This window comes from Hemitrygon akajei, chromosome 4, assembly GCF_048418815.1.
Source record: "Hemitrygon akajei chromosome 4, sHemAka1.3, whole genome shotgun sequence".
In the NCBI taxonomy this organism is placed as follows: Eukaryota; Metazoa; Chordata; class Chondrichthyes; order Myliobatiformes; family Dasyatidae; genus Hemitrygon; species Hemitrygon akajei.
This window is the reverse complement of record NC_133127.1, coordinates 15,409,867-15,431,125: the sequence shown is the minus strand read 5'-3', so window position 1 is coordinate 15,431,125 and position 21,259 is coordinate 15,409,867. Positions and strand designations below refer to the sequence as shown.

At 45.0% G+C, this 21,259-nt stretch overlaps 1 protein-coding gene across 1 annotated transcript in view; it reads left to right on the top strand.

Annotated features, from left to right (window-relative positions):
• The window catches only part of LOC140726138 (dedicator of cytokinesis protein 2-like), a 1,234,790-nt gene that overhangs the window by 989,492 nt on the left and 224,039 nt on the right, over window positions 1–21,259 (top strand). Inside the window, exons 31-32 of the mRNA XM_073042110.1 lie at window positions 221–321; window positions 6,365–6,423. Of these exons, the coding sequence (XP_072898211.1) occupies window positions 221–321; window positions 6,365–6,423 (160 nt within the window). The remainder of the gene's footprint in view (window positions 1–220; window positions 322–6,364; window positions 6,424–21,259) is intronic.

The window sequence follows — 21,259 nt, the reverse complement described above, 5'->3', positions numbered from 1 at the left end:
CATTAATATGTTGGACCCAGAATAAATCTTCAGAGATGTTGACACCCAGGAACTTGGAGCTGCTCACCGCTGATCCCTTACTGAGAACTGTTGTGTGGTCTCCTGACTTCTCCTTCCTGCTGGTCCCTCTGGATTTTCCCTCTGTATCCTCTGTATATCTGACACAAACAGTAACCGTACTTCTGTATTATTTCCATCTGTTCTCTCTCTCTCCTTGCAGCTCTGGAACAATTACTTTCACCTCACGGTGGCCTTCCTCACCCAGGAATCGCTACAGCTGGAAAACTTCTCAAATGCCAAGCGGACAGCCATCTTATGCAAGTAAGAAACTGTGATTTTTCATTATCACTCTCCAAGGACTAATGGAGCGGCAGACGTGATTTCTGTGCTGATATTTGTGGTCTTAGATCTTCACGACCACCTCTTTGAGATGTAATCACTGGCAGGCAGTGTGTTGGAAATACTTGGATCCATAAGTATAGAGCAGGAATTTGGCGAGATTGAGTCAACTCTGCCTGTATTTTCTAAAGTTTAGACGATAAGACATAGGAGCAGAATAAGGCCCATTGAGTCTGCTCCACCATTTCATCGTGGCTGATTTATTATCCCACTCAATCACAATCTCTTGCCTTTCCCCTGGAATCTTTGATGCCCTGACTAATCAAGAACCTATCAACCTCTGCTTTAAATATACCCAATGATGTGACCTCCGCAGCCATCCACAAATTCACCACTCCCGAACTAAAGAAATTCCTCCTCATCTCCATTCTGAAGGGAAGTCCTTCTATTTTGAAGGTCTCAGTATTTATAGAATGGGAGGAAATATCACTGAAACTTAGAAAAAAAGCTCTAAGGCAACACGAGTGAATCTGCAGATGCTGGAAATAAATAAAAAACACAAAATGCTGACAGAACTCAACAGGCCAGACAGCATCTATGAGAGGAGGTAGTGACGACATTTCAGGCCGAAACCTCCTGATGAAGGGTTTTGGCCCGAAACGACGTCACTACCTCCTCCCATAGATGTTGTCTGGCCTGCTGAGTTCTGCCAGCATTTTGTGTTTTTTTAAAACAAGCTCTAAACTGGCTTTTAAGGTGGATGAGGAATTTTGCTTCTGCTGACTGAGGAATCTAGAACTATGGCTTTTGGATTCAGACTAAGGAGTAGAATGCTTAAGGTGGAGATAATAGGCTGGTGAGCCTTTAAATTTCCGTGCCCCTGAGGACACTGCAGGCTCAATCTAAAACATATCACTAGATTTCTGGATATTAGGGAGATATCAGAAGGTATACAAAATTATGAGGGGCATCGACAGGTAAAAAAGCAAGCAGGCTTTTTCCTCTGAGGTTGGGTGAGACTACTGGTGTTGTAGATTGCTGAGCCTTTGGCAATGATCTTTGCATCATCAATGGGATGGGAGAGGCTCCGGAGGATTGGAGGTTGCGGATGTTGTTCCATTATTCACGAAAGGGAATAGAGATAGCCCAGGAAATTATAGACCAGTGAGTCTTACTCCAGTGGTTGATAAGTTGATGGAGAAGATCCTGAGAGGCAGGATTCATGAACATTTGCAGAGGCGTCATATGATCAGGAGTAGTCAGCATGACTTTGTCAAGGGTTGGTCGTGCCTTACAAGCCTGATTGAAATTTTTGAGGATGGGGCTAAACACATTGAAGAAGGAAGAGCAGTATGTGTAGTGTATATGGATTTCAGCAAGGCATTTGAGAAGGCTTATTGAGAAAGTAAGGAGGCATGGGATCCAAGGGGACATTGCTTTGTGGATCCAGAACTGGGTTACCCACAGAAGGCAAAGAGTGGTTGTAGACGGGTCATATTCTGCATGGAGGTCAGTCACCAGTGGTGTGCCTCAGGTATCTGCTCTGGGACCCCTACTCTTCATGATATTTGTAAATAACCTGGATGAAGAAGTGGAGGGATGGGTTAGTAAATTTGCTGATGACGCCAAGGTTGGGGGTTTTGTGGATAGTGTGGAGGGCTGTCGGAGGTTACAACGGGACATTGATAGGATAAAAACTGGGCTGATAAGTGGCAGATGGAGTTCAACCGAGATATGTGTGAGGTAGTTTATTTTGGTAGGTCAAATATAATGACAGAATATAGTATCAATAGTAAAACTCTTGGCAATGTGGAGGATCAGATGAATCTTGGGGTCGGAGTCCATAGGGCACTCAAAGCTGCTGTGCAGGTTGACCCTGTGGTTAAGAAAGCATATGGTGCATTGGCCTTCATCAATTGTGGGATTGAGTTTAGGAGCCCAGAAGAATATTGGACCCTGGTCAGACCCCACTTGGACTACTGTGCTCAGTTCTAGTCGCCTCACTATAGAAAGGATATGGAAACCATAGAAATAGTGCAAGGGAGATTAACAAGGATGTTGTATCTCTTCTTCCGCCGGCTCCGTCTTCAAGCCCACTTCTTCGGTAGGGACCCACTGATGACCCATTCTCCTGTCTCCAACCCTCTTCCTCCTCCTCATGGACTCCCCAACCAGGACTCCTACCCGCCCTGGATCTGTTTATCTCTAATTGCCGTCGGGACATTAACCGTCTCGACTTCACCACCCCTTGCTCCATTTCCAACCTTACCCCCTCTGAACGCTCTGCTCTCCATTCCCTCCGCAACAATCCCAACCTTACCATCAAACCCGCTGATAAGTGGGGTGCTGTTGTCATCTGGCGCACTGACCTGTACATAGCGGAGGCACGACGACAACTGGCTGACACCTCCTCTTATCTACCCCTGGACCATGACCCCACTAGGGAGCACCAGTCCATTGTCTCTCAAACCATTTCCGATCTCATCAGCTCGGGAGAGCTCCCATCCACGGCCACCAAACTTATAGTTCCCACACCCCGCACTTCCCGTTTCTACCTCCTACCTAAGATTCACAAACCTGCCTGTCCAGGCAGACCCATTGTCTCTGCTTGCTCCTGCCCCACTGAACTCATTTCTGCCTATCTCGACTCTGTTTTATCTCCCCTTGTTCAATCCCTTCCCACCTATGTCCGTGATACTTCCCATGCTTTACCTCTCTTCAAAGATTTCAAGTTCCCAGGCCCCCACCGCCTTATTTTTACTATGGACGTCCAGTCCCTATATACCTCCATCCCCCACCAGGAAGGTCTCCAAGCTCTCCGTTTCTTCCTGGATTCCAGACCCAGCCAGTCACCTTCTACCACCACTCTTCTCCGCCTTGCGGAATTAGTCCTCACCCTTAACAATTTCTCCTTTGGCTCCTCCCACTTCCTCCAAACTAAAGGTGTAGCCATGGGCACTCGCATGGGTCCTAGCTATGCCTGCTTTTTTGTCGGCCATGTGGAGCAATCTATGTTCCAAGCCAACACCGGTATCTGTCCTCCGCTTTTCTTGCGTTATATCGACAACTGCATCGGTGCTGCTTCCTGCACGCATGCTGAGCTCGTCGACTTCATTAACTTCGCCTCCAACTTTCATCCCACCCTCAAATTCACTTGGTCTATTTCCGACACCTCCCTCCCCTTTCTAGATCTTTCTGTTTCTATCTCTGGAGACAGCCTATCCACCGATGTCTACTACAAACCTACAGACTCTCAAAGCTACCTAGAATATTCCTCCTCCCATCCTGTCTCCTGCAAAAATGCTATCCCTTTCTCTCAATTCCTCCGCCTCCGCCGCATCTACTCTCAGGATGAGGCCCTTCATTCTAGAACAAAGGAGATGTCTTCCTTTTTTAAAGAAAGGGGCTTCCCTTCGTCCACTATCAACTCTGCCCTCCATCACATCTCCCGTATTTCATGCACCTCTGCCCTCACCCCATCCCCCTGCCAGCCCACCAGGGATAGAGTCGCCCTGGTCCTCACCTATCACCCTACCAGCCTACAGATCCAGCGTATAATCCTCCGTAACTTCCGCCACCTCCTACGAGATCCCACCACCAGACACATCTTCCTCTCCCTCCCCCCACTCTTGGCTTTCAGCAGGGATCACTCCCTACACGACTCCCTTGTCCATTCATCCCTCCATCCCTCCCCACCAACCTCTCTCCAGGCACTTATCCCTGCAAACGGAAGAAGTGCAACATCCGCTCCCACACTTCTTCCCTCACCACCTCCTAGGCCCCAGACAGCCCTTTCAGGTGAGGCACCACTTCACCTGAGAGTCAACTGGGGTGATATACTGTATCCGGTGCACCCGATGTGGCCATTTATACATTGGGGAGACCCGTCGCAGACTGGGAGACCGTTTCGCCGAACTCCAGCACTCAGTCCTCCAGCAGTGGCAGGATCTCCCTGTGGCCACACACTTCAATTCCACAGACCACTCCCACTCCGATATGTCTACCGTCGAGATGAGGCCACATGCAGGTTGATGGAGCAATACCTTATCTCCCGCCTAGGTAGCCTCCTACCTGCTGGCATGAACATTCAACTCACAGACCTCCGTTGATACCCCTGCCCCCCCTTACCCCAGCCCTATCTATTATTTTAGTCTGGTTCTCTTTCTCTCTCTCTTTCCCCCCTCACTATAATCTCCCCCCAGCCCTACCTTTCTTTCTCTCTTACTTCCCATAATTCTCCACCTCCCCAGCCCATTTCCCTTCAGCCTATCACTTCCCAGCTCTCTACTTCATCCCTCCCCCCACTTCTTATCCCTCCCGACCATCCCATGTTACTTCACTCCTGATGAAGGGTTTCGGCCCGAAACATCGTTATTACCTCCTCCCATAGATGCTGTCTGGCCTGCTGAGTTCTGCCAGCATTTCGTGTTTTTATTTACAAGGATGTTGCTTGAATTGGGGAGCATGCCTTATGAGAATAGTTTGAGTGAACTCGGCCTTTTCTCCTTGGAGCGACGAAAGATGAGAGGTGACCTGATAGAGGTGTATAAGATGATGAGAGGCATTGATCGTGTGTATAGTCAGAGGCTTTTTCTCAGGGCTGAAATGGCTAGCACAAGAGGACAGAGGTGTAAGGTGCTGGGGAGTAGGTGCAGAGGAGATGTCAGGGGTAGGTTTTTTTTGCAAAGAGTGGTGAGTGTGTGGAATGTGTTGCTGGCAACAATGGTGGAGGCAGATACGATAGGGTCTTTTAAGAGGCTCCTGGATAGGTACTTGGAGCTTAGAAAAATAGAGGGCTATGGGTAACCCTACGTAATTTCTAAATTAAGTACAGGCTCGGTACAGCATTGTGGGCTGAAGGGCCTGTATTGTGCTGTAGGCTTTCAATGCTCTATGTTCTATTTGCCCAGATTTGAAATGTGACTGTCTGCAGATGGATCTGCACTGTAGAAATGGGACAGTCATCCACTGGTATCGGTTCTGCCAGGGGACTAATTTGCCCTCTCATCTGGACATAAGGCTATAACATGAATAGACATAGGAGCAGAATTAAGCCACCTGGCCCATCGAGTCTGCTGTGCCATTCCTGATTTATTATCCCTCTCAATCATATTCTCCTGCCTCTTCCCTGTAACCTTTGATGCCCTACTAGTCAAGAGAGTGGTGAGTGCGGGAATGGGCTGCCGACGACGGTGGTGGAGGTGGATACAATAGGGTCTTTTAACAGTCTCCTGGACAGGTACATGGAGCTCAGAAAAATAGAGGGCTATGGGTAACCCTAGGTAATTTCTAAGATAAGGTCATGTTTGGCACAGCATTGTGGGCCGAACGGACTGTATTGTGCTGTAGGTTTTCTATGTTTCTATGTAATAGTTCAAGTTTATTGTTATCTGACTGTGAAAGAATGTTCTTCTGGACCACAGTGCAACCACAATACATACATCACACACAGCACATAAAACAAAATATTACAACAAAAAAAATAATTTAAAAATTAATGTGAAGTGCAGAGCACAAGTAAACAGTAAACAACTTACTCTGTTGGTAACAAGATCTTGGTGGTGGCAGGGTTTCATTAGTGTTCTTGTTGCCATTTGCGCAATTTGGTTTGCACGTGGGGACATTGATGTTTTTCTTTGAATGGTTTCCATGGTTTTCTTTGCTTCATCACTGCCTGGAGAAGATTCTCAGAGTTGTATACTGCATACATACTTTGATAATAAATATACCTTGAACTTGAACCTAGTCTACAACCTGAGGGAAAAAGTTGTTACCCTGTCTGGCAGTCGTAGTCCTGATGCTCTTGGTCTTCCTTCCTGATGGTAATGGGTCAAAGGGACTGTGGGATGGGTGGTAGGGATCCACAACAATGCTTTGTTATGCTGACCACTATGCTACTGTGGTAAGTGATTGGCGGTATCAGATGAGAGTGGGATCATGGGCAAGTGGAATCAGCCAGGGAAGGGAGAGGTACAGATGGCAAATGTTGAATAATGACTAACAGAGAGCTTCCTATATTCTACAGGTACGGAGATATGAGAGGTGTAATTGGAGCAGCAATCCGAGAAATGTGGTACAAACTTGGTAAGACAAGGGGTTTATTTTTCCTTCTGATATTCTACCATCTCCCCCATCTGTTGAAGGGAATATTGGGAGAATAAAATGGGATTTCTGTAAATTTGGAAATTAATAGTTACCAAGGACTCAGTGGGCAGAAGAGCATGCTATCTGTCTATGACTGATGCTGTGAAGAATTCCTATCCAATAGGGTGCTCGGTAGCATTGAGGTTAGTGTCCTTCTTTCATTATGTGCCATGTTGTATGCTTGCAGGTCACCTTAGGGCAAGGTATAACACCTGTTTAGCCACCCCACCCCGCCCAAACAGAGTCACGTGAAGCCATAGGAGCAGGTGGTGGATAGTGCTATGAACATATCAGAAGTCTTGGTTATGCGACCACTGACACCAGGCAGACAATCTCTGAAGAGTATTGATAATGGCCGGGGTCACCCGTCTTGGAAAGACACTGCCCGGAAGAAGAAAATGGCAAACCACTTCTGGAGAAAAGTTTGCCAAAAATAAATCATGGTCTTGGAAAGATCATGATCGCCCACATCGTATGATATGACACATAACAAACCAACGAATTGATGCATGTCTGAGATCCAGTGTTAAGCTTTTATTTCTGTGCTAAACATGGAGATCATAAAATAGATAAAAGGGACCTGAGGAGCAACTTTTTTTTACACAGAGGGTGGTGAGTAAATGGAAGCTTCCAGAAGAAGTGGTTGAGGCGAGTATCATTAAGAAGCACTTGGGTAGGTACACGGAGGGGCAGAGCCCAATGTAAGAAATTGGGAGTGGCTGGCTGAGTACCTGGGTCGGCATGGGCTAGTTGAGCCTAATGGCCTGTATCCATGCTGTGTTACACAAAAACTCTATGCCTTTTTCATGGTAGAGGAGAAAATAAAACAGAATTCAAAACGTACTGTAGCAGCAACAGAGAAAGGGAAGTGCAAGTGGATAATTACAGAGAATGGGCATAATGAGGTAGACAGGGAGATCAAGAATTCATCATTAGCAATATAAGATATACAGCCTGATTACAGCAGGATAGAAGCTGTCCTTGAGCCTGGTTGTAAGTGCTTTCAAGCATTTTTTATCTACTGCTCAAACAAGGGAGAGGGGAGGAGGGAGGGGTCCCTCATAATATTGGTTGAGACATTTCTTCTGAGGTAATTTTAAATGTTGATGGAATTAATGGAGGGGAGGTTGGTTTTGCATGATGAGCTGGGCTATGTGCACACTATCTGGCAGTCTTTGGCAGAGCAGTTGCCCTACTGAGCTGTGATGCATCTAGGTAGGGCACTTTCTGTGGTGCATCTGGAAAAATGTGGGTCATTGCAGCCCCCATTGGCGGAGTGACCGATGTCAGGGGTGCATTGGAGGCTGGAAACAGATTAGCAGAAAGGTTGCTGCAAATGGAAGATGAAGCAAATGTTGCAACGTTTGTTTTACCATAGGGCAGTGCAGTCATATAATTGTTCGTGTAATGCTATTACAGCATTATCTGTATCCGGGTTCAGTTCCCACACCCGTCCATGAGGAGTTTGAATATCCTCCCAGTGACTCTGTGGTTTCTTCCAGGTGCTCCTGCACATAATACAAGGAATTGAAACAGGGCTTGGAATTGGTTTATTATTGTCTCATGTACCAAGATAAAGCGAAATCTTGTCTTGCTCATATTAGCCAAATCATTACACGGGGCAAGTTAAATCAATAACAATACAGAATAAAATGTAAGAGCAAGAGAGAAAGTCCAATGCAAGTACATAGGTGCAAGGACATAACGAGGAGGACCTTGAGGTCAAGATTCCATCTTATCGTAATAGGAAAGCGTTCAAGAATCTGATAACAGTGGGACAGAGGGTGTCCTTGAGCCTTGCAGTACATGCTTTCAGGCTTTTGTATCTACTGCCCATTGGGAGGAGGGAGCAGCAGCTCCTCCATCAGATCAAAGCTAAGTGCATTGTTATTTTGCATGAGTACTGTATATGAGTACAGGCAAAACTCGTATACTGCAGCATCATAGGCACATAGCGTCAGATACACAACCTTCACAATGTGAGTCTACTGTAAATTATACACAGTTAGGCAAGATGACACATTTAGTACAAAAACTGTCTTATTATGTTGCAATATGGTCAAATCATTATGGTGTTTCTATACTGAGGTAGCGATTAGGATTGAGCAAGTTGGTCCAAGAATGGAACAGTTGAAGGGAAATAGATGTTGTTGAACCTGGTGATGTGAGATTTCAGACTTCTGTATCTCCTGCCTGATGGTAGCTGCAAGAATTATGTACAGTTCTAGTCACCAAATTTGTCAACAAATTAGAGAGAGTACAGAGGAGGTTTACTAGAATGTTACTTGGGTTTCAGCACCTAAGTTACAGAGAAAGGTTGAACAAGTTAGGTCTTTATTCTTCGGAGCGTAGATAGAGTTGACGTGGATAGGCTTTTTCCATTGAGAATAGGGGAGATTCAAACAAGAGGGCATGAGTTGAGAGTTAAGGGGCAAAAGTTTAGGGGTAACACGAGGGGAACTTCTTTACTCAGAGAGTGGTAGCTGTGTGGAATGAGCTTCCAGTAGAAGTGGTAGAGGCAGGTTCGATCTTGTCATTTAAAAAAAAATTGGATAGGTATATGGACAGGAAAGGAATGGAGGGTTATGGGCTGAGTGCAGGTAGGTGGGACTAGAAGGGCCGAGATGGCCTGTTTCCGTGCTGTAATTGTTATATGGTTATATGTTATATGGTTTTAAGATAGCATAGTCCATGATGGTGAGTATCCTTGATAACCGATGTTACCTTCTTGAGGCCACACCTCATGTAGATGCGACCACTTGGGGGGAGGGATGCTCCCGCAAGGTATCGGTAAGACTAGATCAATCAAAGATCTGGGTTGTTAGGTGTTTGTGCACTGATCTGCACTGCTGATCTTTCCTGGTCAGTGCATCTCCCTCCTGAACCGGAAGTACTGTAGCTGTCAAAGAAAGCTGCTCACTACCTAAAGATCCCTCACCATCTGAGTACTGTCATCTTGTTGAGGTACAGGAGCCTGAAGTCCCACACCACCAGGTGCAAGAGATTTACTTGCTTTCAACCATTTGGTTCTTGAATCACTGACCCTACACTTGATCCCAACTCTCCCCCGAATTACAATCTTTTATTTATCTCTCTTACCCAGTTCTGATGAAAGATCCCTAAGCTGAAACACTATCAATGTTCAAAGTTCAGCGTTCAAAGTAAATTTATTATCCAAGTACATATATGCCACCATATACAACCCTGAGATTCATTTTCTTGTGGGCATACTCAATAAATCTGTGGAATAATAATCATAACAGAATCAATGAAAGACTACACCAACTTGGGCATTCAACCAGAGTGCAAAAAGACAAGAAGTTGTGCAAATATAAAAAGAAAAAAGAATCATAATAAATAAATAAATAAGCAAGCAAGCAAGCAATAAATACTGAGAATGTGACATGAAGAGTCCTTGAAAGTGAGAGCATAGGTTGTGGGAACAGTTCAGTGATAGGGTGAATGAAGTTGAGTGAAGTTATCCCCTCTGGTTCAAGAGCCTGATGGTTGAGGGGTAATAACACTTCCTGAAACTGGTGGTGTGAGTCCTGATGCTCCTGTACCTTCTTCCTGATGGCAGCAGTGAGAAGAGAGCATGGCCAGAGTGGTGGTGTTCCCTGATGATAGGAACTGTTTTCCTGTGACAGTGTTTCATGTAGATGTGTCCAGTGGTTGGGAGGGCTTTACTCATGATGGACTGGGCCGTATGTACTTCTTTTTGTAGGATATTCCATTCAAGGGCACTGGTGCTATGACACAGCCAGTCAATATACTTTCCACCACACATCTGCAGAAGTTTGTTAACATTTTGGATGTCATGCCAAATCTCCGCAAACTCCTAAGCAGAAGTGCTGCCGTTCTTTCTTCATGATTGCACTTACGGGCTGGGCCCAGGACAGGTCCTCCGAAATAACAACACCGAGGAATTTAAAGTTGCTGTCCCTCTCCTCCTCTGAACATATGATGAGGACTGGCTCATGTACTGCTTCTCCTGAAGTCAATAATGAGCTGCTCCATCTCCTCTCTGCAGATACTGACTGACCTGCTGAGAGCTTTCAACATTTTCTGTTTCCTTATTTCGGATATCTAGCATCTCTAGTATATATTTCTTTGATGTTCATTACAAAAGCCCTGTTTTGTAAGATTCTTTTTAAAGTGGCTTAATGCTCTGTTGCATGCCCCAGTGTACAGACGTATGACTCATAAAGTCACAAACAGCTGGGAAGCTTGATAACGTTTATGGCACAGCAGAGTGGCAAAGTCATTCACTGGCCTATTCCCACTTGACTCTCAGATACAAAGACTCTGCGTCGTGCTTCTGTAACAGCATGTCCAGCATGAATGCATCTGTTGTTACCCAAGCATCAGCTTTGTCTTAGGAGGTGGATGAAACTACATTTTCTTTTCAAAGAAAAAAATAATCCTGGAAAGTGCAGATAAGAAATCTAAATGAAAATAGATAGAGTACAGAAAATAAATGGGCTGTAAGCTGAAATAAAGGGAGCCTTAATATTCTGGGGATGTGCAAAAGACAGGCCATTAATGGTACTAACTTCTACATTAAAAAAAATAATAAACATCATTCATTTTACACCTGCAAAAAGCTCACAGCTTGCTTCTGTAAGGACAGATGGTTCATTTTCTTTTGAAATACATTTGTATGCCACTAAGAATGCTGAAACAATAATTTGCAGTAAGCATGATCTGGGTTGTAAAACTTTGCAAGGAGGGTGGTGAAGGAGTTAGTGGAAGAGAAGTGTTTTTTTTTGAAGATCGTTGTTTGGCCCTGGCTGCCCTCTGTCTCCCCATCTCAATTAACTTGGTGCAGCCTTGCTGAAATCTTCAAGAATGTCAGGTAGAAAAGTTTGAGCCCTGCAGAACTCACTCTGTCAAAGAGACTTCTGGACTCGGTCAGAGCTCTGATGGAAGTGCCTTGGCCTGAAACGTTGGCTGTTTGTTCCGCTGCAGACCTATAACCTGACCTGCTGAGTTCCTCCTGTGAGACAGAGTGCACAGAAGACTTGCAAGGATTCAAAGGCATGAGGTATAGGGGAGTTGGATAGGCGAGCATCTTATTCCTTGGAATGTGTGAGACTGAGGGTGACCTTAGAACATAGAATAGTACTGCATATTACAGGCCCTTCGGCCCACAATCGTGTGCTGACCCTCAAACCCTGCCTCCCATATAACCCCCCCCCCACCTTAAATTCCTCCATATACCTGTCTAACAGTTTCTTAAACTTCACTAGTGTATCTGCCTCCACCACTGACTCAGGCAGTGTATTCCACGCACCAACCACTCTCTGAGTGAAAAACCTTCCTCTAATATCCCCCTTGAACTTCCCTCCCCTTACCTTAAAGCCATGTCCTCTTGTACTGAGCAGTGGTGCCCTGGGGAAGAGGCGCTGGCTGTCCACTCTGTCTATTCCTCTTAATATCTTGTACACCTCTATCATGTCTCCTCTCATCTTCCTTCTCTCCAAAGAGTAAAGCCCTAGCTCCCTTAATCTCTGATCATAATCCATACTCTCTAAACCAGGCAGCGTCCTGGTAAATCTCCTCTGTACCCTTTCCAATGCTTCCACATCCTTCCTATAGTGAGGTGACCAGAAATGGATACAGTTCTCCAAGTGTGGCCTAACCAGAGTTTTATAGAGCTGCATCATTACATTGCGTCTCTTAAACTCTATCCCTCGACTTATGAAAGCTAACACCCCATAAGCTTTCTTAACTACTCTATCTACCTGTGAGGCAACTTTCAGGGATCTGTGGACATATACCCCCAGATCCCTCTGCTCCTCCACACTACCAAGTATCCTGCCATTTACTTTGTCCTTCCAAAGTGTACCACCTCACACTTCTCCGGGTTGAACTCCATCTGCCACTTCTCAGCCCACTTCTGTATCCTATCAATGTCTCTCTGCAATCTTTGACAATCCTCTACACTATCTACAATGTCACCAACCTTTGCGTCGTCTGCAAACTTGCCAACCCACCCTTCTACCCCCACATCCAGGTCGTTAATAAAAATCACAGAAAGTAGAGATCCTAGAACAGATCCTTGTGGGACACCACTAGTCACAACCCTCCACTCTGAATGTACTCCCTCCACCACGACCCTCTGCCTTCTGTAGGCAAGCCAATTCTGAATCCACCTGGCCAAACTTCCCTGAATCCCATGCCTTCTGACTTTCTAAATAAGCCAACCGTGTGGAACCTTGTCAAATGCCTTACTAAAATCCATGTAGATCACATCCACTGCACTACCCTCATCTATATGCCTGGTCACCTCCTCAAAGAACTCTATCAGGCTTGTTAGGCACAATCTGCCCTTCACAAAGCCATGCTGACTGTCCCTGATCAGACCATGATTCTCTAAATGCCCATAGATCCTATCTCTAAGAATCTTTTCCAACAGCTTTCCCACCACAGACGTAAGGCTCACTGGTCTATAATTACCTGGTCTATCCCTACTAACTTTTTTTGAACAAGGGGACAACATTCACCTCCCTCCAATCCTCCGATACCATTCCCGTGGACAACGAGGACATAAAGATCCTACCCAGAGGTTCAGCAATCTCTTCCCTTGCCTCGTGGAGCAGCCTGGGGAATATTCCGTCAGGCCCCGGGGACTTATCCGTCCTAATGTATTTTAACAACTCCAACACCTCCTCTCCCTTAATATCAACATGCTCCAGAATATCAACCTCACTCGTATTGTCCTCACCGTCATCAAGTTCCCTCTCAGTGGTGAATACCGAAGAGAAGTATTCATTGAGGACCTCGCTCACTTCCACAGCCTCCAGGCACATCTTCCCACTTTTATCTCTAATCGGTCCTACCTTCACTCCTATCATCCTTTTGTTCTTCACATAACTGAAGAATGCCTTGGGGATTTCCTTTACCCTACTCATAAAGACCTTCTCATGCCCCCTTCTTGCTCTTCTCAGCCCCTTCTTAAACTCCTTTCTTGCTACCCTATTTTCCTCTATAGACCCATCTGATCCTTGTTTCCTAAACCTCATGTATGCTGCCTTCTTCCACCTGACTAGATTTTCCACTTCACTTGTCACCCATGGTTCCTTCACCCTACCATTCTTTATCTCCCTCACTTGGACAAATTTATCCCTAACATCCTGCAAGAGATCCTTAAACATCGACCACATGTCCATAGTACATTTCCCTGCAAAAATATCATCCCAATTCACACCTGCAAGTTGTAGCCTTATAGCCTCATAATTTGCCCTTCCCCATTTAAATTTTCCTGTCCTCTCTGATTCAATCCTTTTCCATGATTATGCTAAAGGTCAGGGAGCAGTGATCACTGTCCCCCAGATGCTCACCCACTGAAAGATCTATGACCTGACCCGGTTTGTTACCTAATACTAGATCTAGTATGGCATTCCCTCTAGTTGCCCTGTCAACATACTGTGACAGGAATCCATCCTGGACACACTTAACAAACTTTGCCCCATCTAAACCCTTGGAACTAATCAAGTGCCAATCAATATTAGGGAAGTTAAAGTCACCCATGATAACAACCCTGTTATTTTTGCACCTTTCCAAAAACTGCCTCTCAATCTGCTCCTCGGTATCTCTTCTGCTACCAGGGGGCCTATAGAATACCCCAAGTAGAGTAACTGCTCCCTTCCTGTTCCTGATTTCCACCCATACTGACTCAAAAGAGGATCCTGCTACATTACCCACCCTTTCTGCAGCTGTAAATAGTATCCCTGACCAGTAATGCCACCCCTCCTCCCCTTTTCCCCCCTCTCTACCCCTTTTAAAGCACTGAAATCCAGGAATATTGAGAACCTTGCAGGTGTATAAAATCCTGAGGGTCAATGTGCACAGTATTTTTCCCAAGAAAAGGAAACTATAAACTATGGAGTATAGGTTTACCTTTCAACGGGGAACATACAACAGGGCGAACTCTTTGGTGCTTAGGAGAATGAGAGGAGATTTGACCGAGGTATATAAGATCATGAGTAGTATAGATGAGGGTAAATGCAAGCAGGCTTTTTCCACTGAGGTTGGGTGAGACTAAAACAAGTACTCATGGGTTAAGGGTGAAAGATGAAGAGTTTAGGTGAACATGAGAGGGATTTTCTTCATTCAGAGGATGGAAGGAGCTGCCAGTGGAAGTTGTGGATGCGGGCTCAATTTCAACATTTCAGAATGGTTTTGATAACTACATGCATGGGGGGTGTATGGAGGGCGATTGTCGATGGGACTGGGCGGAATAATAGTTTAGCATGGACTAGATGGGCCAAAGGGCCTGTTTCTATGCTATAATGCTCAATGGCTATTGCTCGTCACACCTTGATTCCTGATGAAGGGTCTTGGCCTGAAACATCGGCTGTTTGTTCCCTTCCATACGTACTGCTCTACTTGCTGACTTCCTCCCAGCTTTGACCATAAGATGCAGGAGCAGAATTAGGCCATTTGGCCCATCAAGTCTGTTCCACCAATTCATCATGACTGATCCAATTTTCCTCTCTGCCCCAATCTTCTGACTTCTCCCTGTATCCCTTCATGCCCGGAACAATCAAGAATCTATCAACATCTACCTTAAATATGCATAAAGACAGTCTCCACAGCTCCACAGACTCACCACTCTCTGGCTAAAGAAAATTTTCCTCATCTCCATTCTAGAAGGACACCCCTCTATTCTAAAGCTGTGCCCTCTGGTCTTAGACTCTCTCACCAGAGGAAATGTTCTGTCCTTATCCACTTCAACAAGGACTTCTACTATTCAACAGGTTTCAATAAGGTCACCCTTCATTCTTCCAAATTCTAGTGATTACAGGCCCAGAGCCAGCAAATGAGCTTCACATGACAAGCCATTCAATAATGGAATAATTTTTGTGAACTCCCTTCAAACACTCTTCGGTTTCAGCACATTCATTCGAAGATTCCAAATGAGGCCTCCCCAGTGCTTTATAAAGTCTCAACATTACATCCTTGCTTTGATATTCTAGTCCTCCTGAAATGAAGGCTAACATCACATTTGCCTTCCTCACCACAGACTCAACCTGCAAATTAACCCTTAGGGAATCCTGTACAATGACTCCCAAGTCCTGTGTACCTCAGCTTTTTTTGTATTTTTTCTCCATTTAGAAAATAGTCAACCCTTTCATTTCTTCCACCAAAGTGCATGACCATGCACTTCCTGATGCTGTATTCCATCTGGTACTTCTTTGCCTATTCTCCTAATCTGTCCAAGTCCTTCTATGTCATCTCTGCTTCCTCAAAACTACCTGTCCCTCCACCTATCTTCATATCATCTACAAACTTTGCCAAAAAGCCATCAATTCCATTGTGGAAGTTATGGACATATAACGTGAAAAGAATTAGACCCAACACAGACCCCTGTGGAACACCACCAGTCATTGGCCACCAGACAGAAAAGGCTTCCTTTATTCCCACTCTTTGCCTCCTGACAATCATCCACTGCTTTATCCATGCTAGAATCTTTCCTGTAATATCCTGGGTCTTAGCTTGTTAAGCAGCCTCAGGTGTGGCACCTTGTCAGAGGGCTTCTGAAAATCCAAACGCACAATATCAACTGATCCTCCTTTGTCTGTCCTGCTCATTATTACTTCAAAGAATTCCAACAGACTTGTCAGGCAAGATTTTTCCTTGAGGAAACCATGCTGACTACAGCTTATTTTATCATGTGCCTCCAAGTACTCTGAGTCCGCAACCTTAATAATGGACTCCAACATCTTCCCAACCACTGAGGTCAGACTAACTGGCCTATAGTTTCCTTTCCTCTACCTCTCTCCCCTCTTGAAGAGTGGAGTGACATTTGCAATTTTAGTCTTCTGGAACCATTCCAGAACCTAGTGATTCTTGAAAGATCATTACTAATGCCTCTACAATCGCTTCAGCCTCCTTTTTCAGAAACCTGAGATGTACACCATCTGGTGCAGGCGACTTATCTGCTTTTAGAACCTTCTGTCTAGTTATGGTAACTTGGCACATTTCTGACCCCTGTCACCTGGAACTTCTGCCACACTGCTAGCATCTTCCACAGTGAAGACTGATGCAAAATACTTCTTCAGTTTGTCCCCCATTACTACCTCTCCAGCTCTGTTTTCCAGCAGTCTGATATCCACTCTCACCTATCTTTTACACAATATATATCCCAAGAAACTTTTGGTATTCTCTGTAATATTATTGGCTAGCTTACTTTCAAATTCCATCTTTATCATCTTAATGACTTGTTTAGTTGCCTTCTGTTGTTTTTTTTAAAAACTTCCCATTCCTCTAATTTCCCACTAATTTTTGCTCTATTATATGCCCTCTCTTCGGCTTTTATGTTGGCCTTGACTTCTTTTGTTAGCCATGGTTGTGTCATCTTGCCTTTAGAATACTTCTTTGTCTTTAGGATGTATATATCCTGTGCCTTCCGAGTTACATCCAGAAATTCTGGCCATTGCTGCGCTGCCATCATCCCTGCCAGTGTTCTTTTCCAATCAATTCTGGCCAACACCTCTCTCCTGCCTCTGTAATTCCCTTTGCTCCATTGTAATGCTGATACATCTGACTTCAGCTTCTTTTCGAATTTCAGGGTGAGTTTGATCATATTGTGATCACTTTCCCCTAAGGGTTTTTTTTTACCTTAAGCGCTCTAATCAATTCTAGTCCATTGTACAACATCCAATCCAGAACAGCTGATCCCCTAGTAGGCTCAATCACGAGCAGGTCTGAAAACACATCTTGTAGGCGTTCTATAAATTTCCCCTCTTTGAAACCATCACCAACCTAATGTTACCAATCTACCTGCATATTGAAATCCCTCATGTCTATTGTAACATTGCCCTTTTGGCATGTATATGTATCTCCTGTTGTAATTTGTAATCCACCATCTTACCATTGTTTGGGGGTCTGAATACAACTCCCATTAAGGTCTTGTTACCCTTGCAGTTCCTTGCCTCTATCCACAATGATTCAACACCTTCTGACGTGTGTCATCTCTTTCTAATGATTTGATTTCATTTTTTTTTACCAACAGGGCAATGCCACCTCCTCTGCTTTCCTGTCTGTCCTTTCAATACAGTGTGTATCCTTGGACATTAAGCTCACAGCTGTAACCGTGTTTCAGCCACAATTCAGTGATGCCTACAAGTTCATCTACCTTATTCTGAATACTGTACACCTTCAAATATAACAACTTAAGCTCTGTATTCACCCTTTTCCATTTTGTCAGTCTTTTATGTTGGAACTCATCCTGTTGACTGTAATTCTGCCTTTTCAATAGCTTCTCCTGATTGTGCATTGCCTCTGTTTGTAAACGTGTTGCCTCATCTTCAGCACTATCAGCCGCCTTTCCTACTATACTTCTGGCATTGAAATATACACTGCTCAAGACACGAGTTCACTATGCTTGACCTTTAGATTCCTGACTTTGTCTGAGGTCTTACCAACACCCGCCTCCACAACCTCTCCACTAACTGTTCTGGCACTCTGGTTCCCATCCCTGCTACTCTAGTTTGGTATGTGTTGAGCACATATAGGGTGAAGGTCTGTGGAATTGGCTGCCAGAGAAAGTGGTTAAAGCAGATACAATAATAACATTTAATAGATGTCTGGCTAAGTAGTTGAATAGGAGTGGTTTAGAGGGATACAGGCCAAATATGAGAAAGTGGGATGATCCTGACCATAAAATATCGGAGCAGAATTAGGCTATATGACCCTTTGGTCTGCTCCACCATTTCATTACGGCTGATCCATTTCCCTCTGGCTTGGTGGGCACCATGGTTAGCATGAATTACTCTGCAACTCTAAATCCAGTTATCTTCAAGATTGTTTATCATCATTCTTTGTTAAGTAAGTGTAAAGGAGAACAAAATGGTTAACACAAAGTACACTGCAGATGCTGTGGTCAAAGCAACACGCACAACACGCTGGAGGATCTCAGCAGGTCGGGCAGCATCTGTGGAAACAAAGTGGTTGTTCTCCAGATAAATGCAGCATAAAAAAAATGAAAAAAAAAATTAAAAAATAATAAATATAAATGCATAAGATTAGCTTATATATGTAGATATCCTGTATATGCAGAACATAAATAGCAGCAGATACAGAAATACCTGTACAAATGGTGACTCTGACAAGAAATGGGAAAGTGGTAGTGGTGGGGTAGGTCAGTGAGTCGAGGTGTCGATCAGCCTGACACCCTGGGGGAAGTAATTGTTTTTGTGTCTAGTAATCCTGGAGTGGATGCTGCCACCTCCTCCCTGATGGGAGTAGAACTAGGCGTCCATGAGCAGGGTGGGTGGGATTTTCATGACGTTGCTGGCCTTTTTGTTGGCACCTTTCTGTATATGTGTCTTTGATGGCTGGTGGGCTGGTGCTGGTAAAGCATTGGGCAGTTTTGACTACCCCCTGTCAAACGCTCCTGTCCGCCACGGTGCAGTCTCTGTACTACAAAGTGATGCAGCATGTTAGGATGCTCTCTACCACGCGTCTGTAGAAAGCTGTAAGTGTTGTGCATAGTCCAGCTCTCTCTTACTCCCCCATTCGTTGCCCTTACTTATGTGGCCTCATGATGAACTAGAAGGAGAATATCCAGCCCAGTGAGTAAGTGCTGGCTCACAATCTCATCATCCAGTCACTTTCCCTGTGACCCATTCTTCACATATTCCCAACCAACCGCCAGTACCAGGGGCAAGTTACAATGATAACTAACTGCGCACCCCTCCCCCCCCCCCCCCCCAGCCCAAACCACGTGTCACTGGGATGGGAAAGGAAGCCAGTATATCTGGGAGATACCCACATGGTCACCAGGAGAACGTGAAAACTCCTCACAGACAGCACTGAGAGCTAGGATCGAGCCTGCACTGCAGGAGCTGCCAGTCAGCAGCCATCCCGAGGAGTAACTGAACTCAAATTCCACCTGTTCTGCTGGGATTGTGAGGCACGTTTCCCGGTTGGTGGCTGCCTGATTAACTATACCTCCACGCCATAACCAAATCCAATTTGTCCTTTGTAAGGCCACTATTAAAAGCACACACTCCTCCTTGCCATGCTCCCTTAATACCCCATTTCGTCATTTCCAGGTGTTAGACCAACCTCTGGAAAAGAAATAGAACTGCAGGTGCTGCAAGCTGAAACAAAATCAGAGGTGGCTCCATCTATTGCCAACCAGCCCCTGTCCCTTAACTCCTTCTCTCTCCAACATGTCTCCATCTGCCAGGCAACTCCACAACATCTGGTTCCTTTAACTTTTCCCTCTCGCTAGCTGGCTCCTTCTGTCAATCATCCTCTCTCCTACCTTAGCTGATTCCACCAATCAGCTATCAGTCTGTCTCTTTATTGCTCCCCTTCCCCCATTTAGTTCCATCTGCCAATCATCCCCCACCTCGCCTAGTTCCACCTATCATCCACCACCACTGTCCTTTAACTCCTCCCATTTGGCTCCATCTGTCAATCATCTGCCAACTCACCGGTTCCACCCATCACCCTCCCTCTCACCTCTTGACTCGGTTATCTTCTGTCTACACTCTAAGTCCATTTAACGTGCATGCTGATTGGTTCTTGATTAGTAAGGGTATCAAAGGTTACAGGGAGAAGGCAGGAGAATCAAAATCAGGTTTATTATCACTGGCATATATCGTGAAATTTGATGTTATGTGGCTGTAATACATTGCAATACATATAATAAAAACTGTAAATTACAGTAAGAAGCATACATTAAAAAGTTGAATTTAATAAGTAGTGGAAAAAGAGAATAAAATTTAGTGAAATAGTGTTCATGGGTTTAATGTTCATTCAGAAATTCGATGGCAGCGGGGAAGAAGCTGTTCCTGAATCACTGAGTGTGTGCTTTTAGGACATGGATGCTGCCTGCTCTGATGAATTCCTCCAGTGTTTTGCATGTGCTTCTGCAGATCCCAGTATCTCCAGAGCCTCTTGTGTTTCCACCCAACATGTCACCGTCCCTCTATTTATATCAATGCCTCTGGACCCGCTGTGTTCATCCAATCAGTCAAGCAGTGTCCTGTGGGAAGAGAAGCCACTCAATCTTCCATGCCAGTGACCATTACTCAGAACTATTTCTTTTCTCCGTTAGTCCTGATGAAGGGTCTCGACCTAAAACGTCGACTGTACCTCTTCCTATAGATGCTTCCTGGCCTGCTGCGTTCCACCAGCATTTTGTGTGTGTTACTCAGAACTGGGGCTGGGTGGGATGGATGGGAGTGGGGGGGGGGGGTTGCAGTTTTCAAAACAGGGATGGCAGGAGGAGTGAGATGTCAGTGTCAGTGAGATGGACTTGGAGAAGTTCTGCTGAGGGGACCTGCTTCTATACTCTATAGCCTCAAGGCTCAAAAACAGATCAATGTATAAAGAGCATGAGTTCTGACCATTAGTGAGGTATTTTTAAATAAGTAGAGTGAGAAATGAACGTGAGGATACCGAAGGGAGATAATGGTGGAAGCAGTTTACATGAAGATGGAGAATTCAATGGTCAAGCCTGAACCCCTGTTCTCTTCTTGTTACTTTCCCTATATTCTTCAGTATGGGAAAGGAGTAGGCAATATGTCCTTGAGCTTGTTTTACAACTCGTTATTTCCTTTCCCCACTTGAGCCTAATAAACATTCTCCAGCCGTAACAGCAACACACAAAACTCCAGAGGAACGCAGCAGGTCAGACACCATCTTTGGAGGGAAATGAACTGTTGACATTTTGGGTCAAGATCCTTCACAGGACTGGAAAGTAAGAGGTCAGGAGGGGAGGAGTGCAAGCAGGCCGGTGATAGGTGAGACCAGG